Source organism: Canis lupus, chromosome 26, assembly GCF_048164855.1.
Source record: "Canis lupus baileyi chromosome 26, mCanLup2.hap1, whole genome shotgun sequence".
Taxonomy (NCBI): Eukaryota; Metazoa; Chordata; class Mammalia; order Carnivora; family Canidae; genus Canis; species Canis lupus.
Genome location: NC_132863.1, coordinates 31,162,146 through 31,182,744, shown reverse-complemented (window position 1 = coordinate 31,182,744; position 20,599 = coordinate 31,162,146). Strand labels below are relative to the sequence as shown.

Here is a 20,599-nt window from a genome sequence, read left to right as displayed (position 1 = left end):
CCTGGAAGCCTGCGTTCCTAATCTTCTAACATGGAAAGTCTGAAACTGAATCCTGGACTACACACCACAACCAGAGTCTATTCATATGTTGGTGTTAATTTATAAAAGTCCTAGATGGTCTCCTGGCAGAAAATAGCCATCTTATCCTCACTTTACACCTAGGGTAGTTTTCAGCTCTAACACTTCTTCCATTGTATTATTCTGCATTCCTAGAACAGTTATAAAACATGCCTGAAGAGGGCACCTGCTTCTCCTAGCCTAGGGACTCAGAGTTCATGGCAGAATTTTCAAAAATATTCCCAAACGAAACTGAAAGTTCAAAGTTTCAAGGAAGTGAAACTCCCCAACACTTTGTTCCAGTCAATATGCAAACCTTTCCAACAAGTCCTAGGAAATCCATTCTGTCACTCAATGGAGTGAGACTATATGATCAAAAACTCTTATTTATTTCAAACCAGAGGGGACCTTAAAGCTTTTTTTTAAGGGACCTGAGGCTGATGAGGAAAACAGAACCAAAATGACAAAACTAGTACAGGAAAACCAATCTCTAGATTGTATGCATTTTCCTCTTCTTGAAAAGATAATGTTTTGTTTTTTGTTTTTTTTTTAAAGATTTGATAGTGTATGAGGGAGGGGAAGAGGAAGAAGCAGACTTCCTGCTGAGTGGGGAGCCCAATGTGGGTCTCAATCTCAGGACCCTGAGATTATGATCTGAGCCGAAAGCAGACACTTACCTGACTGAGCCACCCAGGTGCCCCAGATAAAGTATTTCTACTCAACTCTACACCTGTTCCTAAAATGCAGACCGAGTAAGTTTCTACAGATGACCCTTAGAGTACATTAGTTCCTTCTTATCTACAGGTCATATACTTCAAGACCTCCAGTAGATGCCTGAAACTATGAGAAGTACTGAATCCTACATATACCATGATTATTCCTATACATACATACTTATGGTAAAGTTTAATCTGTCAATTAGACACAGCAAGAGAATATTAATAAAAAGAGTAATTATAATACCCTGTAATAAAATTTATGAGACCATGTCTTTTTCACGAGATCACCACCTACTTCCTGACGGTGGTTGACCATGGCTAAATGAAACCAGAGAAAGCAAAACTGTGGATAAGGGTGGGAGACTACTGTACTACTAAGGAGGAATTCAGAATAGGGGTTTTTCAGGAAACTCCATAATTACTAACGGACTATGAAGTTTCTTTTGGGGGAGATGAAAATGTTCTGTTATTAAGATAGTGGGGTAGGGAGAGGTTGTACAACCTTGTGAATACACCAAAAACCCATAAACTGTATGCTTTCAAAGGGTGAATTTTACGGTATTTAAATTATATCTCAATTTTTATAGAAATTTCTTCCTGTCTTATCTTCTCAACTCAAAATAGCCTTCTGGAAAATGTGCTGGTCAGTTTCACTAAATGACACTTTAGAAATGCTCAAATTAGCTTAGATCATGTCCCCTCACTGCCAACCTCCTTGGAAACCAACAGGTGGCCTGGTCAGTACAATTTAGGTAAGTTTAGACAACACTACAACATACACAGCTGGCCAAGAGAAAGAGCAGCCAAGGTAGCAGAAGAGTCTTACCTAGAGAAGCCATTTTCCTTCTCCTTTTTAATTTTTGCATCCCCAGAGGCTCTAACCTGAAAATAATAGTAACTGATTAGTACCTTGAAAGGACTAAATTTGAAAAAGCCTCTCTCTTATTTGAGAACATTCGGCCTCAATTCTTGGAGCATCTTGATCACAGACTCTTATTATTAGCAAAACTGAACAGGTGAACTAAAGGTCTTGACATTTTCCTAAGACTCATTTTTTACAGTTCTTCAGGGCGAATTATCCAATTTACTAAGAAATGTTTCCCCTCAAAATGGCACCTTTTTACCTTTAAATGATAGCAAGTCCCCCTCCCTCAATAAATATACTCTCTCAAGGATTTGCCCTTGGCAGTGCGCAGAGAAAATAACAAAATAGTCCGTTTCCTGCCTTCTCTGATTTAGGCAGAGTATGTTCACACACATACACACACCCCTCCCTTCCCAGACATTCTCTGTCTTTCAAAAATCTTTACACATACAAAAGGATAGATATACATACATGTGCATATATGTGCACACACATATATACAGTATCTCTGGAAGAACACAGAAAAATGGTTGGTATAGTGGTTGTCCCCCGGAAAGAGAAAAAGAACAATGAGCAAAGGGTGAAAAGGAAGGTGTAATTTTCATTTTCTTTTCTTTCAAAGTTTTATTTATTTATTCATGAGAGACAGAAAGAGGCAGAGACACAGGCAGAGGGAGCAGGGTCCCTGTGGGGAGCCCGATATAGGACTTGATCCCAGGACCCCAGGACCACGACCTGAGCCAAAGGCAGACGCTCAACAACTGAGCCACCCAGGTGCCCCAGAAGGTGTAATTTTCTTTTCTCTCTTAAGTGGGTTCCAATGCTATGCATGGAACTCAATGTGGGAGTTGAACTCACGACCCTGAGATCAAGACCTGAGCTGAGATCAACAGATGCTTAACTGAGTCACACAGGTACCCCAAGAAACATATACTTTTCATTATATTCTCTATTTCAGATTTCCTGAATTTACTGAGTACCAAAATTACTTACTCAGAAACTAAACTATTTTTTTTTACTTAAATAAAAAAATTTTTAGGTTTTTTGTTTTAAGTAATCTCCACACCCAACATAGGGCTTGAACTCACAACCCTGAGATCATGAGTCACATAGACTCTTCTGACTGAGCCAGCCAGGCACCTCAAAACAATAAAAAAAAAATCTATACATAGTACTACCTTTTTTTTTTTTTTTAAAGAACTTATTTATTCATGAGAGACATAGAGAGGCAGAGACACACAGGCAGAGGGAGAAGCAGGCTCCATGCAGGAAGCCCAATGTGGCACTTGATCCGGGGACTCTGGGATCACACCCTGAGCCAAAGGCAGATGCTCAATCGCTGAGCCACCCAGGCATCCCTATACATAGTACTTCTCATTTGCAGCCAGATGAGCCTAGAGATTTTGAGAAGGCTTATAATGGTTATGCTGGAACCGAAAGCCACAAAAGCACCAACATCACTAAGTTTTAACTCAGGAAGGACCCTTCATTCAAGAGAAGGCCAACATGGCACTAGGCCTTCTCCCAAGACCAGAATTAATTTTCCCCATAAAAGGAAACTGGCATTTCCAGAAACCCTACATTCTTAATTTATCCATTTGCCATTTAAAGTAAGATAATGACATGGATAGATTTGGTCCTATGAAATTCAGTGGAAAAGGGCTTTGGTTTTCATAGTTTAAGACTGTGACTGACACTGAAGTCTCCTGACAGAGACCTTTTTACTCAAAGGCTAAGGAATCTTGCTGTGCAATAAGGGTACTTTCAGGACCTGCTTTTAAAGATAAAGAAAATGAAAAGTACATCCCATTGCTCTTCCTTCCCCACTGAAAGTTCTGTACCTTTTCCTCCTTTCGTTTTTCCTTGTCTCTGTCTTTGTGTTTGTCTTTATGCTTTTCTGAACTTCCATCTTTGTGTTTGGTTTTCTCCTTCTCTTTGTGTTTCTTTTCAGAATCTTTATGTTCACTGTAGAGAAAAAATAAATAAACCACAGAGTTAGCCCAGAGCAGGGACCACAAGGGTTCATTTCACAAGATCAACTCACAAGATAACCCTAAGATAACATGAAACCATGGAAACTTACAATGCTTTAAATAAACAGTCCTGACAGAAGGTTCAAGTAGAGGCGCTTGGCTACTGGACTTTATCTTGTTTGATGTTTTTATTTTTTTGAAGGGGCAAAGAAACCAAATAGAGAAACGTAGTTATTCTAAACATACCAGGACTTTTTTTTAAGTGACTAAGAACATACAGTAAGCCCACCATTTCTACAACATTCTACCAGCAAAAACTATGATGGATGAAATCTCCAAATTGAGCATTCACATCTCACGTGAGAAGGTAAAAATTCACAAAATATGCATCTCGTGGCTTTGCGCAGTGAACAGCCCAAAAATACAGTAAATGTTTCCTGCTAGCTTTAACTAGGAAAAGCTAGTCACTTCTATATGGGGCTGATAAACACTGCTTGGTCCTTCCTTTACAATAAGAAAAGATCCAGCTAAAAGTAAAGACATATCCAGCCCTCAACGTTTAAAAGTCTTGTTTTTAAAAGGGTTTGTGGATATACTGGTAAGCACTGCTCCTCCGGAAAACTAAATATGACATTACAAAGCAAGTGCCATTAAAATGTTCATACCCTAGGATCTAGCTCCTTGAAGTTTCTCTTTGGAAAATAACATCACAAATGATATTCCATTTTGATGTTTTCCATAACAAAAAACAAACAAGAACAAAGAAACAAACAAAAACCACACACACACAAAAAAAGATAAAACCTTAGTAAAGAACAAAGGAGGAACCTGTGATGTATCATATTACACAGCCCTTATGCTATAGTTTGTGAGCCCTATGAATATACATGGACAGTGTTTATGGCCACATAAGAAGAAACAGGAATATATAGTCACCGCAACTATATAAAAACATGCACGGGGACTGAAGAGGCAATAGGCAAAGATTACAAGCTACGGTTTAGGGTAGCAAAACACGGAAGGACCATTTTCTTCAGTGCACTGGGCAGGTAGCTTAGGAACCTTGTTCACTGCACCAACCACTATATTCCACAAGTTAACAAAAGGACTTGAATTCAAGGGCTATGAATTGGGGAGCCCACCCCAGACACAAGACAGCTGGCAGCAACCTCAGCTGACAGGCCTAGAGTGGTTCCGGCCTTCCCCACCACCAGACTGCATTTCCCATCTGCCACATTTAGCCTTCAGTCCAGAAAAAGTAGATTTTACCAGCAACGAGCTCATTACGTTAGGCCGTGTCCATCCCAAGGAGTTTGTTCTAAAGATTCTGCCAGCACACCTGAGCACATCAAAGGCCAGAGAGGGAGCAACCAATGATGGCAACCAGGTAGGGGAGAGCGTAGAACCTCGGTGAGAAACGCATCTGCTGTCACACACATCTCTGTGCATGAAGAGAGCCTCAACTCAAGACCGGCATTCAGGTAATAAATAAGCAGAAGCAGGAGGACCGAGGGACCAGCAGAGACAGGACTACAGGTTTGGGAAGATCCAGGAACCGTCAAATGAAAAGATAACAATGCCCACTTTTTCTTACTTATATACTCCTCCCATGTTGCTCTCATTAGGTTATTTAGATGTGCCACAAAATGAAGCAACAGGTTTCTCCATGAGTGAACATTTCCTTTTAACTCATTAGGGCTGCACCTAGTTTCAGCGAACATAGAGGTACATGGTCACCAAGTTTCCCACCATGCTCCTTGCTCTCAGCACACAATTATGTCACTCTTCACTCGGTGTGGTCTCGTAATCGTTTTTACCTAAATGCAGTGTTTTATCAAAAAATTGTCCTTTACTTTGTACAAAGATGACTCCCAACTTCATTAGCACTCTTACTTCCAGTTCTCATTAAGCTCTCCAGCTTTAGAATGACTGGTGAAAACAGTAAGGTTGCAGAGACTGCAACAGATTCTTCAGAAGTTTACACGTATGAGATCATGGTTTACACCCATGAAATCCTACCAGCAAAGCATGTGAGCTTACTATTTCATTATACAAGCATTGTAGTTTTAATGCTTTTTAAACATTAAGAGGAATTACTGGTCATCTACACAAGTGTTTGTCCAAGAGCAAAAACCTGGAATAATTACATCGACAATACTGATGGATGAATATCTCCCCACAGACACAGTAAGAAAAACTCCCACTCTAAGCAAGCACTGTGCTTGGTATTTTCATATACATTATTTCATTCAATCCTCACAACACTCATGTGAGATAGATTTTATTGTCCCTTTAAACTGATTTAGGAGAGGAGCCAGTTTTTCAAAGTCTAATTCAAAGTTACAATGTTAGAAAGAAAGGAAGTTGGGATTTGGATTTAACTCAGTATTTCCATCTCCAAGTTCAGAGCACTTTCCAGGAAATCAGTACCATCACATGTCCATGAAATTGATACCTTACCCCTTAAAGCAGACAGATGTTAGAGACAAATAAATGCATGGCCAGTCTGAGATTTGATATAGAAGGTCAAACTTTATTTTACCATTAAGTAATAACTTCCTAGAAGAGAGGCCTTGGGTATCTGAAATGATAAAACCTTTGGGATAGCTGCTCTTCCCATTAAACTATAAATGGTTGATTCAGGAACAGAAGTTTAGGAATGCTCAATCTTCCTCTCTGTTCTAACATTCCTCTGTTCTTTTTCTCAATGAAAGCAATTCCTAGAAAGGACATTAGTCTGCTTCACTAGCAACTGGCTCTCTGGTCTTCTGGGGTACCTATCTCTAAGTATATACACACTCCAGTTTTCAGCTTTGCCATTCATTATCACACCAAACAGAGATCAGAGAAGCCGTCAACAAATGACAAAGCAATGAGATAGTACTTAGGCCACCCCCAGGAAAGTGAAAAAAGTCAATGATACTTCCTCTGCTTACTAACCAGAGAGAAATCTACTCAGGAAATTCAGAGTTCCTGCTAGAGTAGTAACCCTTTTATAGGTCATAATTAATCAAAGACCAGAATGAGACGAACTACTGAAGTGACTTTCTAAAGGAAACACAGTCTCCTCTATTCCCAACTGTTTAGATATAAGAGGATAGGTATGAATTTTTATATACTAAGTGACCAGGATTCAGGATTGAGAACACCTTGTGGTAGAAGGTATCCCATTGTAGACTGTTAAAAATTTGGGTTAATGGAGCTCTGAACATGATGCTAACAAGTCTACTTGTCAAGTGCGTTCCTGTCCCTGCCTCCAGAAATAGAGAACAGAGTGCTGGGAGTCCTACCCCCTCATCCATAACTCCCATACTGGCAGAAAGCTTGCTAAGACCCAGTGTCAGTCTTTCCTAAGAAATCTACCTGAAGTAAGTGGCAAATGCATCTGGGGGACAAAGTCTGATGATACAAAAGCATGTCTAAAGCTGCGCCATGGTAGGTATGATGCAGGATTTGGCCAGTAGTAGAAAATGGAGCCAATCTGGGACCACTTAGACTGACTCATCATCATTCAGGATTTCTTAACTTGGAGGTTAGGAAATCTTTTTCCAAAAGGCTTAAAACTAGTTTGACTTTCATCGTGACTTAAAGAGCAGCATCTTTTCCACTGATAGTGAGCTGACAAAAATTCTGACCAATGTAGAAGAATTCGTATGTTGACTGTTTTAAGAGATGTTACCCTTTTTTCTACTGATCCTGCCACTTTTCCATACATAATCGGCACAATATGTCAAAGTCACAAAATAAGTTTCAGGACAATGGGAAGCTACAACACTGGCCAGTTCAGAGGCAGCGCACAGATGATTGGAAGCACTAGAAAAGCTTCAGTGAGGCTACAAGAGAACAAACCAGAAAAAAGGCTTACTACTGACCACAGTAAGAAACCTAAACATCTGAAGAAAATATACATTTTAAGAATGAGTGTAATCTGAGGATACACTGAAGGCCAAATACAGATAGTAGCTAGCATTCCTAGAGCCTCCGTAATGGTCACATTTTTGAATGAAGTATGAATTTCATCCTTAGAACTCTGGGAGAGAAAACACCAATTACTGGCCAGGTTCAGAAGCTGACTCCTTGGCTCAGGGCTCGTGTTTGTCTGGGGATAAGATCCACCACACTAGCAAAGCCTGGACAAGCAAAAGTCAATGCCAAAGAGAACAGAAGAGTCAAAGCCACATCTCCAGAATGTTCATGCCTGTCTTATGCTTCAATTACCTAAATTGCACTAAGGAAAAAGTGATGGTGAAACCTTTGGTCTGTTCTGTTAGAGCTGAACAGACAACAAAGGTTGACCTGTAAGGCACTGAGGCAGAAGTGTGGACATAGGGAGAGGGTAGTGGAAAACTAGGAGGAAAAGGATTTTTTTGCCTGGGAGGGCATGTGCTAACCCTTTAGGAGAAGCAACAACAACAAACCTGTGTCTGATATTCTGGGAAGCTAGGATGCAGATTGTGGGAAATTGTTTAAATCTGTTAAAGAAAACAAAAACGATCTGTCCTCTATCACCAATAAAAATATTTAACAGATACCTGAATAGCATTAAGAGCCATAGACTCAAAAAAAAAAAAAAAAAAGAGCCATAGACTCTTCTATGCAGTTTAAATTCTCATAACAAAACTCTGAGGAAGTATCAGTATCTCCATTTTCTAGATGTGGACACTGAGACACAGAAAAGTTAAGTAACTCATCTAAGAAAACATCTCTAATAAGAGATAACAAGAATTTAAATCAGGCAACCTAGCTCCAGAGTCATGGACTCAACCACTCTGTTACATGACTTTTCAACAAAACAAAGAAACCCTGCCAGAGAGAGAAGGAAGCTATCTTCTGAGAATAGGACTTAATTACTAATGGCTAAGAGAATAAACTCATTCTGGCTACCGAGGCCCACTCTTCAGGGCAGCAGAGCCCGGAAGAGTGCAAACCAATGGAATCATAGGGGATTCCTATCCGAGAGCCTAGAGAGTTTCAAAGTTGTGAAGGGAGGAGATTCATGGCCCCTTCAAGGAAAGGAAGCAATTATGGTTTAAATAACATTTGCTAAATAAAAAATTCTAGGTAAATTCAAAAGCTATCTCTGTGAAAAGAACATAGCAGTTTCTGGAAGGCTCTAAGAAACAAAGATTTCCTAATACACATGACCACTATAGTTACTAAACAAAATCACAAGCACTATCAAAACTTTGAGTGGAATGGAAGTTTACAAATTATTTATAGGCCCCTTATCAAATGGTGGCTAGGTCCTCTGTGTACCTTTTTCAATTATTTTCAATGGCTTCTTGCTACCTTCAGATTCACGTCCCAGCTTTCTGAAATTACATTTCATAGTTCTGCCTCAAGCTGCTTTTTTGGACCCCATTTTCTATCCCACCTTCTGTTAATCAAGGGTCCACGTAACTGGCTTCTTCCCAGAGCAAAGTACATTACAGAATGTCCATGTCCTTTTAATTCTTTTCTCATTGTCTGGAATGCCATCTTTCCAGCCATTATCTTACACCTTGTCAAGATCTTAACCATCTTTCAGTGGCTAGTTCAAATACCCTTTCTACCATGAATTCTTAAAAAAAAAAAAAAGAAAGAAAAAGGAAAAAAAAGATTATAGTTCATCATCATAATATAGCTAGATATAATTGAAAACCAGGGCTCCAAATTGATGTTATCAATAAGGAACTACTAAAAAATTAGATCCAAAGACTACCAAAATTGACAGCTCTGATTTATCTGAATGATACTCTACTACTATGTATGGTAATCACCACCACCTCAATTATTTAACATGTTAGTTTCCAAAGAGCTTTCATCTGCAGAATTCCACTTAATTCTGCCCCAACAAACTTAAAAGCTTGACCAGACCATACTGTTATCAACACTTGACCAAAATGGAAAACAAGACCCAGAAGTTAAACAACTTGAATTAGGACACACAACTAGTAAATGTAGGAAACATTTATTTAGCAAATAACAGAGCCTAGACTCTTGACCTCTATTTTTGTGTGCTTTTCACTATATCACATTGACTCCCATGTGAATGGTGGTGGCACTGCAGTTTCCTCCTTGCTAAACTACCCAACTTCTCTACCTCCTTAGGTTAACCGTCCATTTCCCCCAGACACGTTGATACAGGGATGTGCAGATAAATGACAGGTTTTGGCAAGCAGCTCATAAATGTTTTAAATTTGATTCTGTTAAAAACTTCCCCTGAGAACTGGTTGCTTAGTTCCAGTGCATTTTCCTAGGATCCTACATTCTCTCAATTTTAATTCAGGTAGAATTTAGAACTGAAGGGAAAGCAGAAACCAAAAGCATCCTTATCCTCAGATGTTTCTCACACTGACTGTACAGATCAGCACCGCCAACATGGCTGGAAAAGCACTTCCCTTACTATTTCACAGCAGTGCTTTCTGTCTTCCCTGGCTTTCTACACATTTGTCACTCCAGCCTGAGTGCCAGGCCTACAATTGGCAAGAGACCCACAGTCAAAAACTAGTGGGGGGGGGGGGGGGTGCATGGCAGGAAGAATTTTGTTTTCTTTCCCCCCCACAAATGACAATCCTTTATCTCTAATCCCCCCCCAAATTGCTTTTAATAATGTTTATATAAGAGGTCTGGTATTAAAGATAATTTGTGGCTAAGAATGCAACTTTTCAAGAAAAGTACCTGGTGAGATCCTGTAAGCCACGCCGAGTGATTCCTTAGTGTCTAGAAAGAATATTCCTGTTCTTTCGTGAGGATTTATATATATATATATTTTAAAAGGACCTGAAGTGCTAAATATTAACGTTAATAGAATGTTATGTTCAGAGACAAATAATCGAAGAAATTATTTTTGACTTTGGTATAAACTCTTCCTACAATATTATAGGCCCAAAATCTATTAGTTGGAGATGGGGTTTTCACAGGGTCAGAATTTAATGAGATTAATACTTCTCTTGCTGAAATCTTCAGTGATTTGGGGTCTGAAGAGAAAGAGGCAGTGCCTGAAAGGATCTGAGCTGCCAACCACGTGCATGTGAGAAAGAGGCACTTGTATGTACACAATTTAGCTACACAACTAACCTTCCTTAGGGAAGATTTTTTTACTGAAAGCAATAATGTAGTGGAGAAAAACAGACAATAACTCAGAAGCCCTGGTCTCTCCTCCTTGCTCTGCTAACACACCACCATGTGACTTTGGGCATGTCACTTCTGACAACTGACCACACAAAAAGATAAGATGGAGTGATCTTTAATACCCTCTCCCTTATTTTGTACCTTAAGAAAGAACAATACAGGAGAAAGTATATGAATAAGATGGAATCTCTTTGGATGGGTCCATATTCCATTCTGTCTCAGCAAAAACTCTGGTTTCCCATTCTCTGACATTCCAAGTATGCAGCATATATTACTAGATGGGAGAAAGATGCCTCCTGGATTTGGGTCCTAAGTGTAGCCTAATTGAGAAATGACTGCTGCTAATATCTAGCAGAGGAGGAAAGACCTAGAAACACATTAGTATACAACTTGTTTCCTCGTAATACCAACAAAATCATGCCAAATTGATTAGCAAATACTGGAATAAAATTAAGCATTTTTCTTAAAAATTTTATTTGAGAGTAAGCAAGAGAGAGAGCGTGAACATGGGGGTGGTGATGCCAGGGGAGAAATAGATGTGCCCCCCTCTCCCTCCCCCCGAGCAAGGAGCCTGACACAGAGCTCTATCCCAGTATTCCGGGATCATGACATGAATCAATGGTATACACTTACAACCAAGCTACCCAGGCACCCCTAAGATTAAGCATTTTTGAAGAGAACATGTTCCACCTTAATTATCCTGGGCTCCAGAGGTGCTTGAACAATTTTCAGTTTCTTTAACCTGCTACAGAAGGAAAGTGAAGAAGCCCAAAACTACTAGAAAGATCAGAAGTCACTTAAAAAGGAACACGGTGTATAGGATTGTACTGAAATATAGATATATGACCAATATACTTGCTTTGCTGCAAAGAGGTAGTGTGTCAGCAGAGGTCAAAACAGGAAGTATTTAAGTCAGCTTACAGCACATCAACTGGTTAAACTGTCTTAAACTTACTCACATGTGAATTAGAGATCTGGAGCTAGAGTTAGTCATGTGTAAACAGCAACTCAGGCCAGGTTTTTCCAATGCCTCTTGACAAACAGGCTATTATTTCTTAAGTATTTTGATTAGAAATGAAAATATTGGGATCCCTGGGTGGCGCAGCGGTTTGGCGCCTGCCTTTGGCCCAGGGCGTGATCCTGGAGACCCGGGATCGAATCCCACATCGGGCTCCCGGTGCATGGAGCCTGCTTCTCCTTCTGCCTATGTCTCTCTCTCTCTCTCTCTGTGACTATCATAAATAAAAAAAAAAAAAAAAAAAAAGAAATGAAAATATTAAAAGGCACAAAATTATGTTAGAACAAATTCCTGAATTTGCCTATGTATAATCTTAGGAAAGTATGCTTGACAGAGGTACAAAATACCACCTCCTCATATTTGTGAAACAGTTAAAGAGCTTTTTATACTTAGTGACTCCCTAGGTTCCCTCTAAAGTGTGTATTAATATGCGGGAACTGAAAAGAGGAGTTGAGAAAGGTTAGGTAACCCAACCAAAGTCATGTGACACCTAAGCGGATAGACCAGGAGGAGGCTGCCTTCTAGACAAAAGCGATTAAGCTACAATGGACTTTCCAAGAAAAATGACACCAAAACCATTTCCTTTATTCTTGAAAAAGAGATTTTGGTAAAAGAGCAAGGCCAAACTGATGCCCCAAAGTCTTTTATGCCACTTTCACCTAATCTTTTTCCCCACAAATGAATGATAAATTTTGACTGGTGAAATCAGGTGTTCCAGAGAAAAAGGGATCAATCTTTAAAAGTTTGTTTTATGGCAGCCTCGATGGCCTAGCGGTTTGGCGCTGCCTTCAGCCCGGGGTATGATCCTGGAGACCTGGCATCCAGTTCCACGTCAGGCTCCCTGCATGGAGCCTGCTTCTCCCTCTGCCTGTGTCTCTGCCTCTCTCTATATATATATGTCTGTCATGAATAAATAAATAAAAATCTTTAAAAAAAAGTTTGTTTTAAATATTAACCTTTATTTAAAAAAATTTTTTTGGATTCATGGCAACAAAGAAATTAGCATTTCTTTTTGTTTGTTTGAAGATCTTATGTATTTATATGAAAAAGAGAGAGAGAATGAGAGGTAGAGGGAGAGAGAATCTGAAGCAGGCTCTGCACGGAGCACAGCCCCACCCGGAGCTTGATCCTACTACCACAAGAAATGACCTGAGCTGAAACCAAGAGTTGGATGCTTAACTGAGCCATCCAGGGTGCCCCCAAATTAGCATTTCTTTATAAGCATTTTCCTCAGGTGATGAAGTTCTTTGTGGTCAAAGACTACCTCATTTTTTTGGTACTTCACATCAACTAACACAGGATGCACATGGCAGGCAGAATAAAAATACTTGTTTGACGTGATCCAGCAATTCTACTCTTAAGTATTTACCCAAAGAACTGAGAGCAGGGACTCAAACAAGTACTTGTACACCCATGTTCACTGTGTTATTATGATAACCAAACCAATATGTGTTATTGTGATAGCCAAAAGATGGAAACAACCCAAGCATCCATCAACAAGGGAAGAGATTTTTTTTTTTAATGTGGTGTAGACACACAATGGGAGTTATTATTCAGCCATAAAAGAGAAATGGAATGCTGATAATGTGACATGGATAAACCTTAAAAACATCAGATTAAGGGAAATAAGTCAGACACAATTAAGGATATTTTGTGATTTTACTTATATGAGGTACTAGAACAGGCAAGTTCATAGAGACAGAAAGCAGAAGTTGCCCAGGGATGGGAGGTGGGAAGACAATGGGAACGCATTATCTGATGGGTTCAGAGACTATTTGGGATGATGAAAAAGTTCTGATGATGGCTGTACAATACTGTGAATACACTTCATGCCACTTCAAAAAGGCAAAACAAAACAACAAAAAACCCCAGCAAAACATGTTATTGATATTTTACCAAAAACCCACAAAAAACTTGTTTGAAAAATGGGAAGACCAGAGGGAACTATCCTGTAGAAGAGTAAGACTATATGAAAAGAGAAGATGGTAAATGGTATACCCATAGGTACTCACTGATTCAATAAATATAGATTAGTTAAGTAATCTGCCAGACACTATATACTAAGCCTTGAGAATATAAAAGGAGTAAGACAGACTTCAACTCTGCTCTCAGAGACCTTAAGAGTCCCTGTTGGGGAATACAGAGAAATAAACACACAATTACAACACCAATGCAGCATGGCAATTACTATGATAGGAACATATTCAAGGTGCCAGAGAGCACACAGAAGTGGTACTCAATATGGGGAGGGTGGGCAGAAAAGATACCTATAAGAAGTCAGGTCTAAGCTGCAACTAAAAGAATGATATTAAAAGGGCAATAGAGTACTCCGGAACCAGTAACAGCATGCTTTAAGGCCTAGAAGTATCAGAAAACATGTGTTAGAGGAAATAAGAAGTTCCAGGAGACTGGATATGGAATGTGAGAGAAGGGTAAATGGCAAGAGAGTTAGCAGAAGAGAGCCAAAAACAGAATTGCCATGTGCACTGGAAGGAGGAAATAAGAAAGGTGGCCAGAGGGCACCTAGGTGGCTCAGTAGTTGAATGTCTGCCTTTGGCTTGGGTCGTAATCCTGGGGTCCTGGGATCCAGTCCCACATCGGCTTCTCTGCTCAGTGGGGAGCCTGCTTCTCCCTCTGCCTGTGTCTCTGCCTCTCTGTGTGACTCTCATGAATAAGCTCTTAAAAAAAATAGAAAAAGAAGAAGAAAAAGAAAGGTGGAAACGGACAAAGGCATGAAAGGCAAGGGAAGCTGGTCTTAAGGAGGACTGGGCCCAGAATATGGTGTATCTTGGCAAATGTTCCATGTGCCAAAAATCTCTATTCTGCTGTTGAGTGGAGTATTTGATAAATTTCAATCAAATCAAGTTAGTTAGCTATGTTCAAGTCTTCTACATCATAATGATTCTCTCTCTGCTTATGCTATCAATTGAGAAAGAGGTAGTAAAATCTGACTATAAATTGTCTATTTCTCTTTGTAGTTCTATCAATTTTTACTTCATATACTTTAAGGCTCTGCTATTAGTATATAAACATTTATAGTTTTTATGCCCTAATTGATTCCTTTTTATCTTTATGAAATGAACTTTATTCTTGGCAATAATCTTTGCTCTCAAAAATACTTTGGTAGATATTAATGTAGACTGAACAAGTATAAACTGGAGAAAAAAAGATACATATGAATTGAGACTGGATTCAACTACTGACATTAAATTCACCAGAGTAATGAAAATGGAAACTAGATGATCAAGTAGTAAGAAATGAGTTAATTGGAAGGAGGGGGGCACCACAGAAGTGGTAGATATACATAAAGTAATGTCCCCACTAGAGAAAATCTGGTTATTCTAATGATTCACAAAGACTTATTCATGAGTTCATTAGCTATATCTTAAAATTTTTAATGGTTCATAAGAACAGTCTTAGAAAGCAATTCTCACTTTTAACTTGTCTGCAGACAATAAGCCAAACTAATGAAGCAGTTCTAAGAGACTCTAGGCTGGAGGCACTCGTTCCAATGCACGACTAATCTTTATATTCCCTTTTAACAAAACTTAGGCCACTCTGGGAAATGTCAGATAGCATTCTCCCCAACATATGCCTTTAACTCAAAATGGAAGCTAAGTCCTTATCTTCAACAAGGGGTCTCATATCCAAAGATATGGTCAGTCTTTGGGCTTAACAACTTGTGCTTCCTACACCAAAAAATGGGAGCAAAACAAAAAAGAAAGCATCTTTCCAAGGCTTGAATCCCTGAAGAGCAGCACTACTGAATTTCATGGATATTGGTGGATATATTTCATGGATAAACTTCTGTGAGAGCTGAACTCTTCTGATAATTTGATGAAACTAGGGAATGCTCTCTCTAGGAAAATCTCATCACCTAACCTTTTACATATGACTCTAGGGGCCCACAGACCATGGAAACACAGGGTAAACACACATACTGTGTGTGTTTGTGTGTGTGTGTATACATATATACAGTCACCAACCCAGTTGCCTTTTATCAAGGCAAGTCTCTGGATTGTTATAATGAATCCATAACTGACTTAGTTAAAAATTATAAATAAAAAAAATTTTTGAGGAAGAGGAGCAGAGAATCTTAAGCAGGCTACATGCCCAGTGCAGAAACACAGGGCTTGATCTCATAATCATGAGATCATAACCTGAGCCAAAAAGTGTCAGACGCTCAACCATTTGAGCCAAGCAGGTGCCCCTCCCTCCAATTTTTTAAACTTTATTTTTTTTATTCGAGAGAGAGCACTTACGCAAGCATGAGCAGAGGGAGGAGCAAAGGGAGAGGGAGAAGCTGACTCCCCACTGAGCAAGGAGCCTGACACAGAGCTTTATCCCAGGACCCCAAAATTGTGATCTGAGCTAAAGGCAGACACTTAACTGACTGAGCCAACCAGGTGCACCCTCCCCTAAAATTGTATCCTTAGTCAGCTATGTACTGAAAGAAAATTCACCATACTTGCTTTGTACATCTTGATCTGAACAAGAGCATCGCCCTTAAGGCCTGAATGATCAAGGTTATACTCTTAGCAACTCTGGAATCAAATACAGTCTCTGCTTACTCTGCTATCTATGCTGTTTACCTGCGGCTTAAGTTTAAGGTACATTCCAGGCAAGCCAAGCCAGCCAACCCACGGCCAAATGATGAGGGACTTGCTGGTTTAACCCTTACCTGTTGCTATGTTTGGACTTTTCTCGGTCCTTCTCCTTGTCTTTCTTGTGCTCTTTGTGCCGGTGTTCTCGATCTTTGTGTTTATCTTTGTGTTTATGAGAATCTGCAACCGTAAGAGATGAGTCAATTAGGAGGAGTCATAAGCTAGCTAGCTCCTGCTCACCTACCTTGACAGGCTGGTCAAGAAGCACAATGACAGGATTCAAATGGCAAGGTAGCCATAACAGCACATTCCACTGGAAGGAAAGATTTCACAAAGGCACTCAGACAAAGCATCCCATTACCTTGCCTCTAAAACCAAGACAAGTGTTACAAACATGAAGGCAGAAGGGAAATCAGTTCTACTGTAAACGGAAGCAACAGTCAGGCATTCTTCTCCTTAGGTCTGGTACTATTGAGACTAAATCATAAATGATACAAAAGGATAAATCTTGAACACCATCAAAATCAGATGGTTATCTATGTAAGTTCTGGAAAATCCAAACCTTGAGAGATCTTTAAGAGATATGTTTTTAAATAAACTTTAATAAAGTATAATTTCTATGTAGTAAAATATACACAATTCAAAGATATAGTGTGTAAGTCTAACAAGCATATATACAGGTATAATCCCCACCATAGTCCAGATTTAGATCAATTCCATCACCCAAAAAAGTTTGCCCTATGCACATTCCCAGTCCATCTCCATCTTTTACCCCCACCCAAAGCAACCAATAATTTGCCAGCCATTATTAGGTATATCTAAAGTTCTACTTAAAGAAATCATACAGGACTTACTCTTTTGTTTGACTTCTTAGCATGTTATTTTTGACATTCATCCATGCTGCTGGATATGATCAGTAGTTAAGGTTCTACTGCTGAGTGGAATCCCACAGTCATGGATACACTCTAATTTACTTATCCATTCACTTGCTGACGTACATTTGAGTCATTTCTAGGCATTGGTTATTAGGAATAAATCTGCTATGAACATTCACATACAAGTATTTGTATAGACATTTTTTTCATTTCTTTTGGGTACATACTTAACAGTGAAATCACTGGATCATATGAAAGTATAAATTTAACTTTATTTTATATTTTTTAAAGATGTATTTATTTATGATAGACATAGAGAGAGAGAGATAGAGGCAGAGACACAGGAGGAAGGAGAAGCAGGCTCCATGCTGGGAGCCCGACGTGGGACTCGATCCCGGGACTCCAGGATCACGACCTGGGCCAAAGGCAGGCGCTAAACCGCTGAGCCACCCAGGGATCCCCAAATTTAACTTTAATAAACTGCCAAACTGTTTTCCAAAGTGGTTGTACTATTACACATTCCCACCAATATGCATTAGAGTTCCAATTGCTATGGATTCTCTAATACCTAGTATTATTGATCTTTAATTCTAGCCATTCTAGCAGGTATGCAGTAGTATCTCGTTGTTTTAATTCAGTTTCCTAATTAAATAATGGACATCTTTTTATTTGCTTATTGACCACTCATGTATCTTCTTTAGTCTTTTCAAATCTCTCACTCATTTTAAAAGTATCCTATTACTGAGTTTTGTAAGAGTTCTTTATATACTTTAGATTACAATTTTTTTTGGATATATATTGTAATTTTTTTTCTAGGAGTTTTACAGAAGTAAAGGATAAAGCACATTTTTAAAATTATAAAGCTGTCTAGTTGTTGTAGCACACATTTTTTGAAAAGACGGCCCTTTTCCCCCACTGAATTGCTTTGGCCTATTTACTGAAAATGAAGTGGCCGTATAATTCGATTTCTGGAGTTTATCCTTACACAAACATATACTATTATGATTACTATAGCTTTATGGTAATTTTTTTCCATAGTAAGTTTTGAAAACTGGTTATAAAAGTTCTTTAGCTTTGTTCTTTTTTAAAAAAAGACTTTATTTATTTATTCATGAGCGGCAGAGGGAGAGGGAGAGGGAGAGGGAGAGAGAGAGAGAGAGAGAGAGAGAGGCAGAGACACAGGTGAGGGAGAAGCAGTCTCCCTGCAGGGAGCCCGATGTGGGACTGGATCCTGGATCTCCAGGATCACGCCCTGGGCCGAAGGTGGCGCTAAACCGCTGAGACTCCTGGGCTGCCCAGTTTTGTTCTTTTTCAAAACTGTTTTGACCATTCTATGTTTTCTGCATTTCATAGAAGTTTTAGGTTCAGTTTGCCAATTTCCAAAAAGAAGAAAAAAAAAAGCCAGCTGGGAAGTTTGTATTCATAGGACAATTTGGAGAAAAAGGACATCAAAACATTGTTGTGTCTTCTGATCTATGAACATGGTATCTCTCTCCACATATTTATGTTAATGACTCTTACATTTTTTGGTGTATCACAATTATCCCAACAGCCTATTAAAAATGTGGCTCAAATGAGGTCGGGTTCCTCAGTGTTAAATACAAATCAACTCGAAGTACCCAACATATGTGTGGTGGTTTTAAAATCCATCCAACAGATTCTTTGATATTCCTGTTTAAGAGGTGTGGCCTAATATTCTTCTCCATGAGTACATGCTAGATTTAGTAACTCATTCCTTAAAAAAAAACAGGATTAAGATGGAAATGTCAGTATGTGACTTCTGCCACCAGGTCATAAAAGGGGCTGCATTCTTCTCCTTGCTCTAGGGGAAGGCAGGTATCATAATGTTAGGATATTCAAGCAGCCCTACTAGAGAGGCCAGGCCCATGTGGTAAGAAACTGTAACGTGGTTAATGACTTAGGAAGTAGGTCCTCCAGTTTTAGGTAAGTCTTTAGACAACTGTAACCTCATGACAAATCCTGAGCCAAAACCACCCTACGAAGTTGAAGCTGCTCCTGGATTCCTGGCTCACAGAAACTATATGAGAAAACAAATGTTTGTTGTTTCAAGCTGTAAACTTTGGAGTAACACATTCTGTGCAACAGAGAACTAATTAAAAAAACGTTTAGGTAATGTATGTGCTCATCCCATTCCTGACTCACAAGGAAAAAAAAAAAAAGCCACATTTGACATAATCCACTCAACATCTATTATTCTGTGCCAGACAGACCCCAGAGAAACAAAAACTTGATGACCATGTCCCTAGCCATAAGAAATTCTCATCCCACAGAGATGGGAAAAAAAAATCATATGGCGTAAAAAAAAAAAAAAAAAAAAAAAGGGAGACTTACACCCAGTCTTCCATGTAGCATATAAAAACCTCTATGAAAGTCTCAAGTCTAGAATTATAAAATGCTAAGTCAATCTAATACACAAAAGTGGTGGCCCCTATTCATTCAACAGTAATAAATACCCACATTACATCTGCTCCAAACTAAGGACTTAGATCAAAACCATAATAATAACAAAACACATGCCACCAGCACCACAACCTGGAATGAAGTCCATGTTATTTGAATTTGTTTATAGGTCATATTTAACAAATAAGAAACATAACATTAGGATGTGCTATTATGACCCAAGAGTATGGCAGGGACATAGTATTTTTTTTAATTGCTCTGCACAATTCAACAAACACATAAACAATTGAAAAAGACTAGAAGATAAATATCCAAGTGTTAAAAGTAGTTATCTGTGAGTGGTAAATTTATGAACAACCTGAGATATTTGCTTCTCCATCTGCCTCTGCCCCGTGTTCGAGCTCTGGTGCTCTCTCTCAAATAAATAAATAAAATCTTTAAAAAAACCAAACAAACAATATTTAAGGGCAGCCCTGGTGGCTCAGGGGTTTAGCACCGCCTTCAGCCCAGGGCCTGATCCTGTCCCACGTCAGGCTCCCTGCATGGAGCCTGCTTCTCCCTCTGCCTGTGTCTCTGCGCCTCTCTCTCTATTAATAAATAAAATATTTTTTTAAAAAATTTAAAAATCACCAAAATTTGACAAATGTTTGCAAACACTTGTGTACACAGGAAAAGGTGATTTAATTCACTAAAAAGCACTAAATTTAAAGAAAAGGGAAATTAAGTGATGAATTAAGAGTAATTCTAGGTTTCGGGTAACTAGTCTGCCAAGAACATCTTTTTTTTTTTTTTTAAGTTTTTTAAAAAAGATTTCATTTATTTATTTGACAGAGAGAGAGAGTGTGCACGCCCGCACAAGCAGAGGGAGTGGCAGGAAGAGGGAGAGGGAAAGGGAGAAACAGGAACCTGACGTGGGGCTCGATCTTAGTACATTAGTACACTAAGATCATAACC

At 39.1% G+C, this 20,599-nt stretch overlaps 1 protein-coding gene across 1 annotated transcript in view; it reads right to left on the bottom strand.

The window, feature by feature from the left end:
• Positions 1–20,599, bottom strand: part of TOP1 (DNA topoisomerase I) — a 90,530-nt gene that overhangs the window by 39,909 nt on the left and 30,022 nt on the right. Inside the window, exons 3-5 of the mRNA XM_072801023.1 lie at positions 16,427–16,529; positions 3,483–3,606; positions 1,603–1,658 (exon numbers count right to left, since the gene is read on the bottom strand). Of these exons, the coding sequence (XP_072657124.1) occupies positions 1,603–1,658; positions 3,483–3,606; positions 16,427–16,529 (283 nt within the window). The remainder of the gene's footprint in view (positions 1–1,602; positions 1,659–3,482; positions 3,607–16,426; positions 16,530–20,599) is intronic.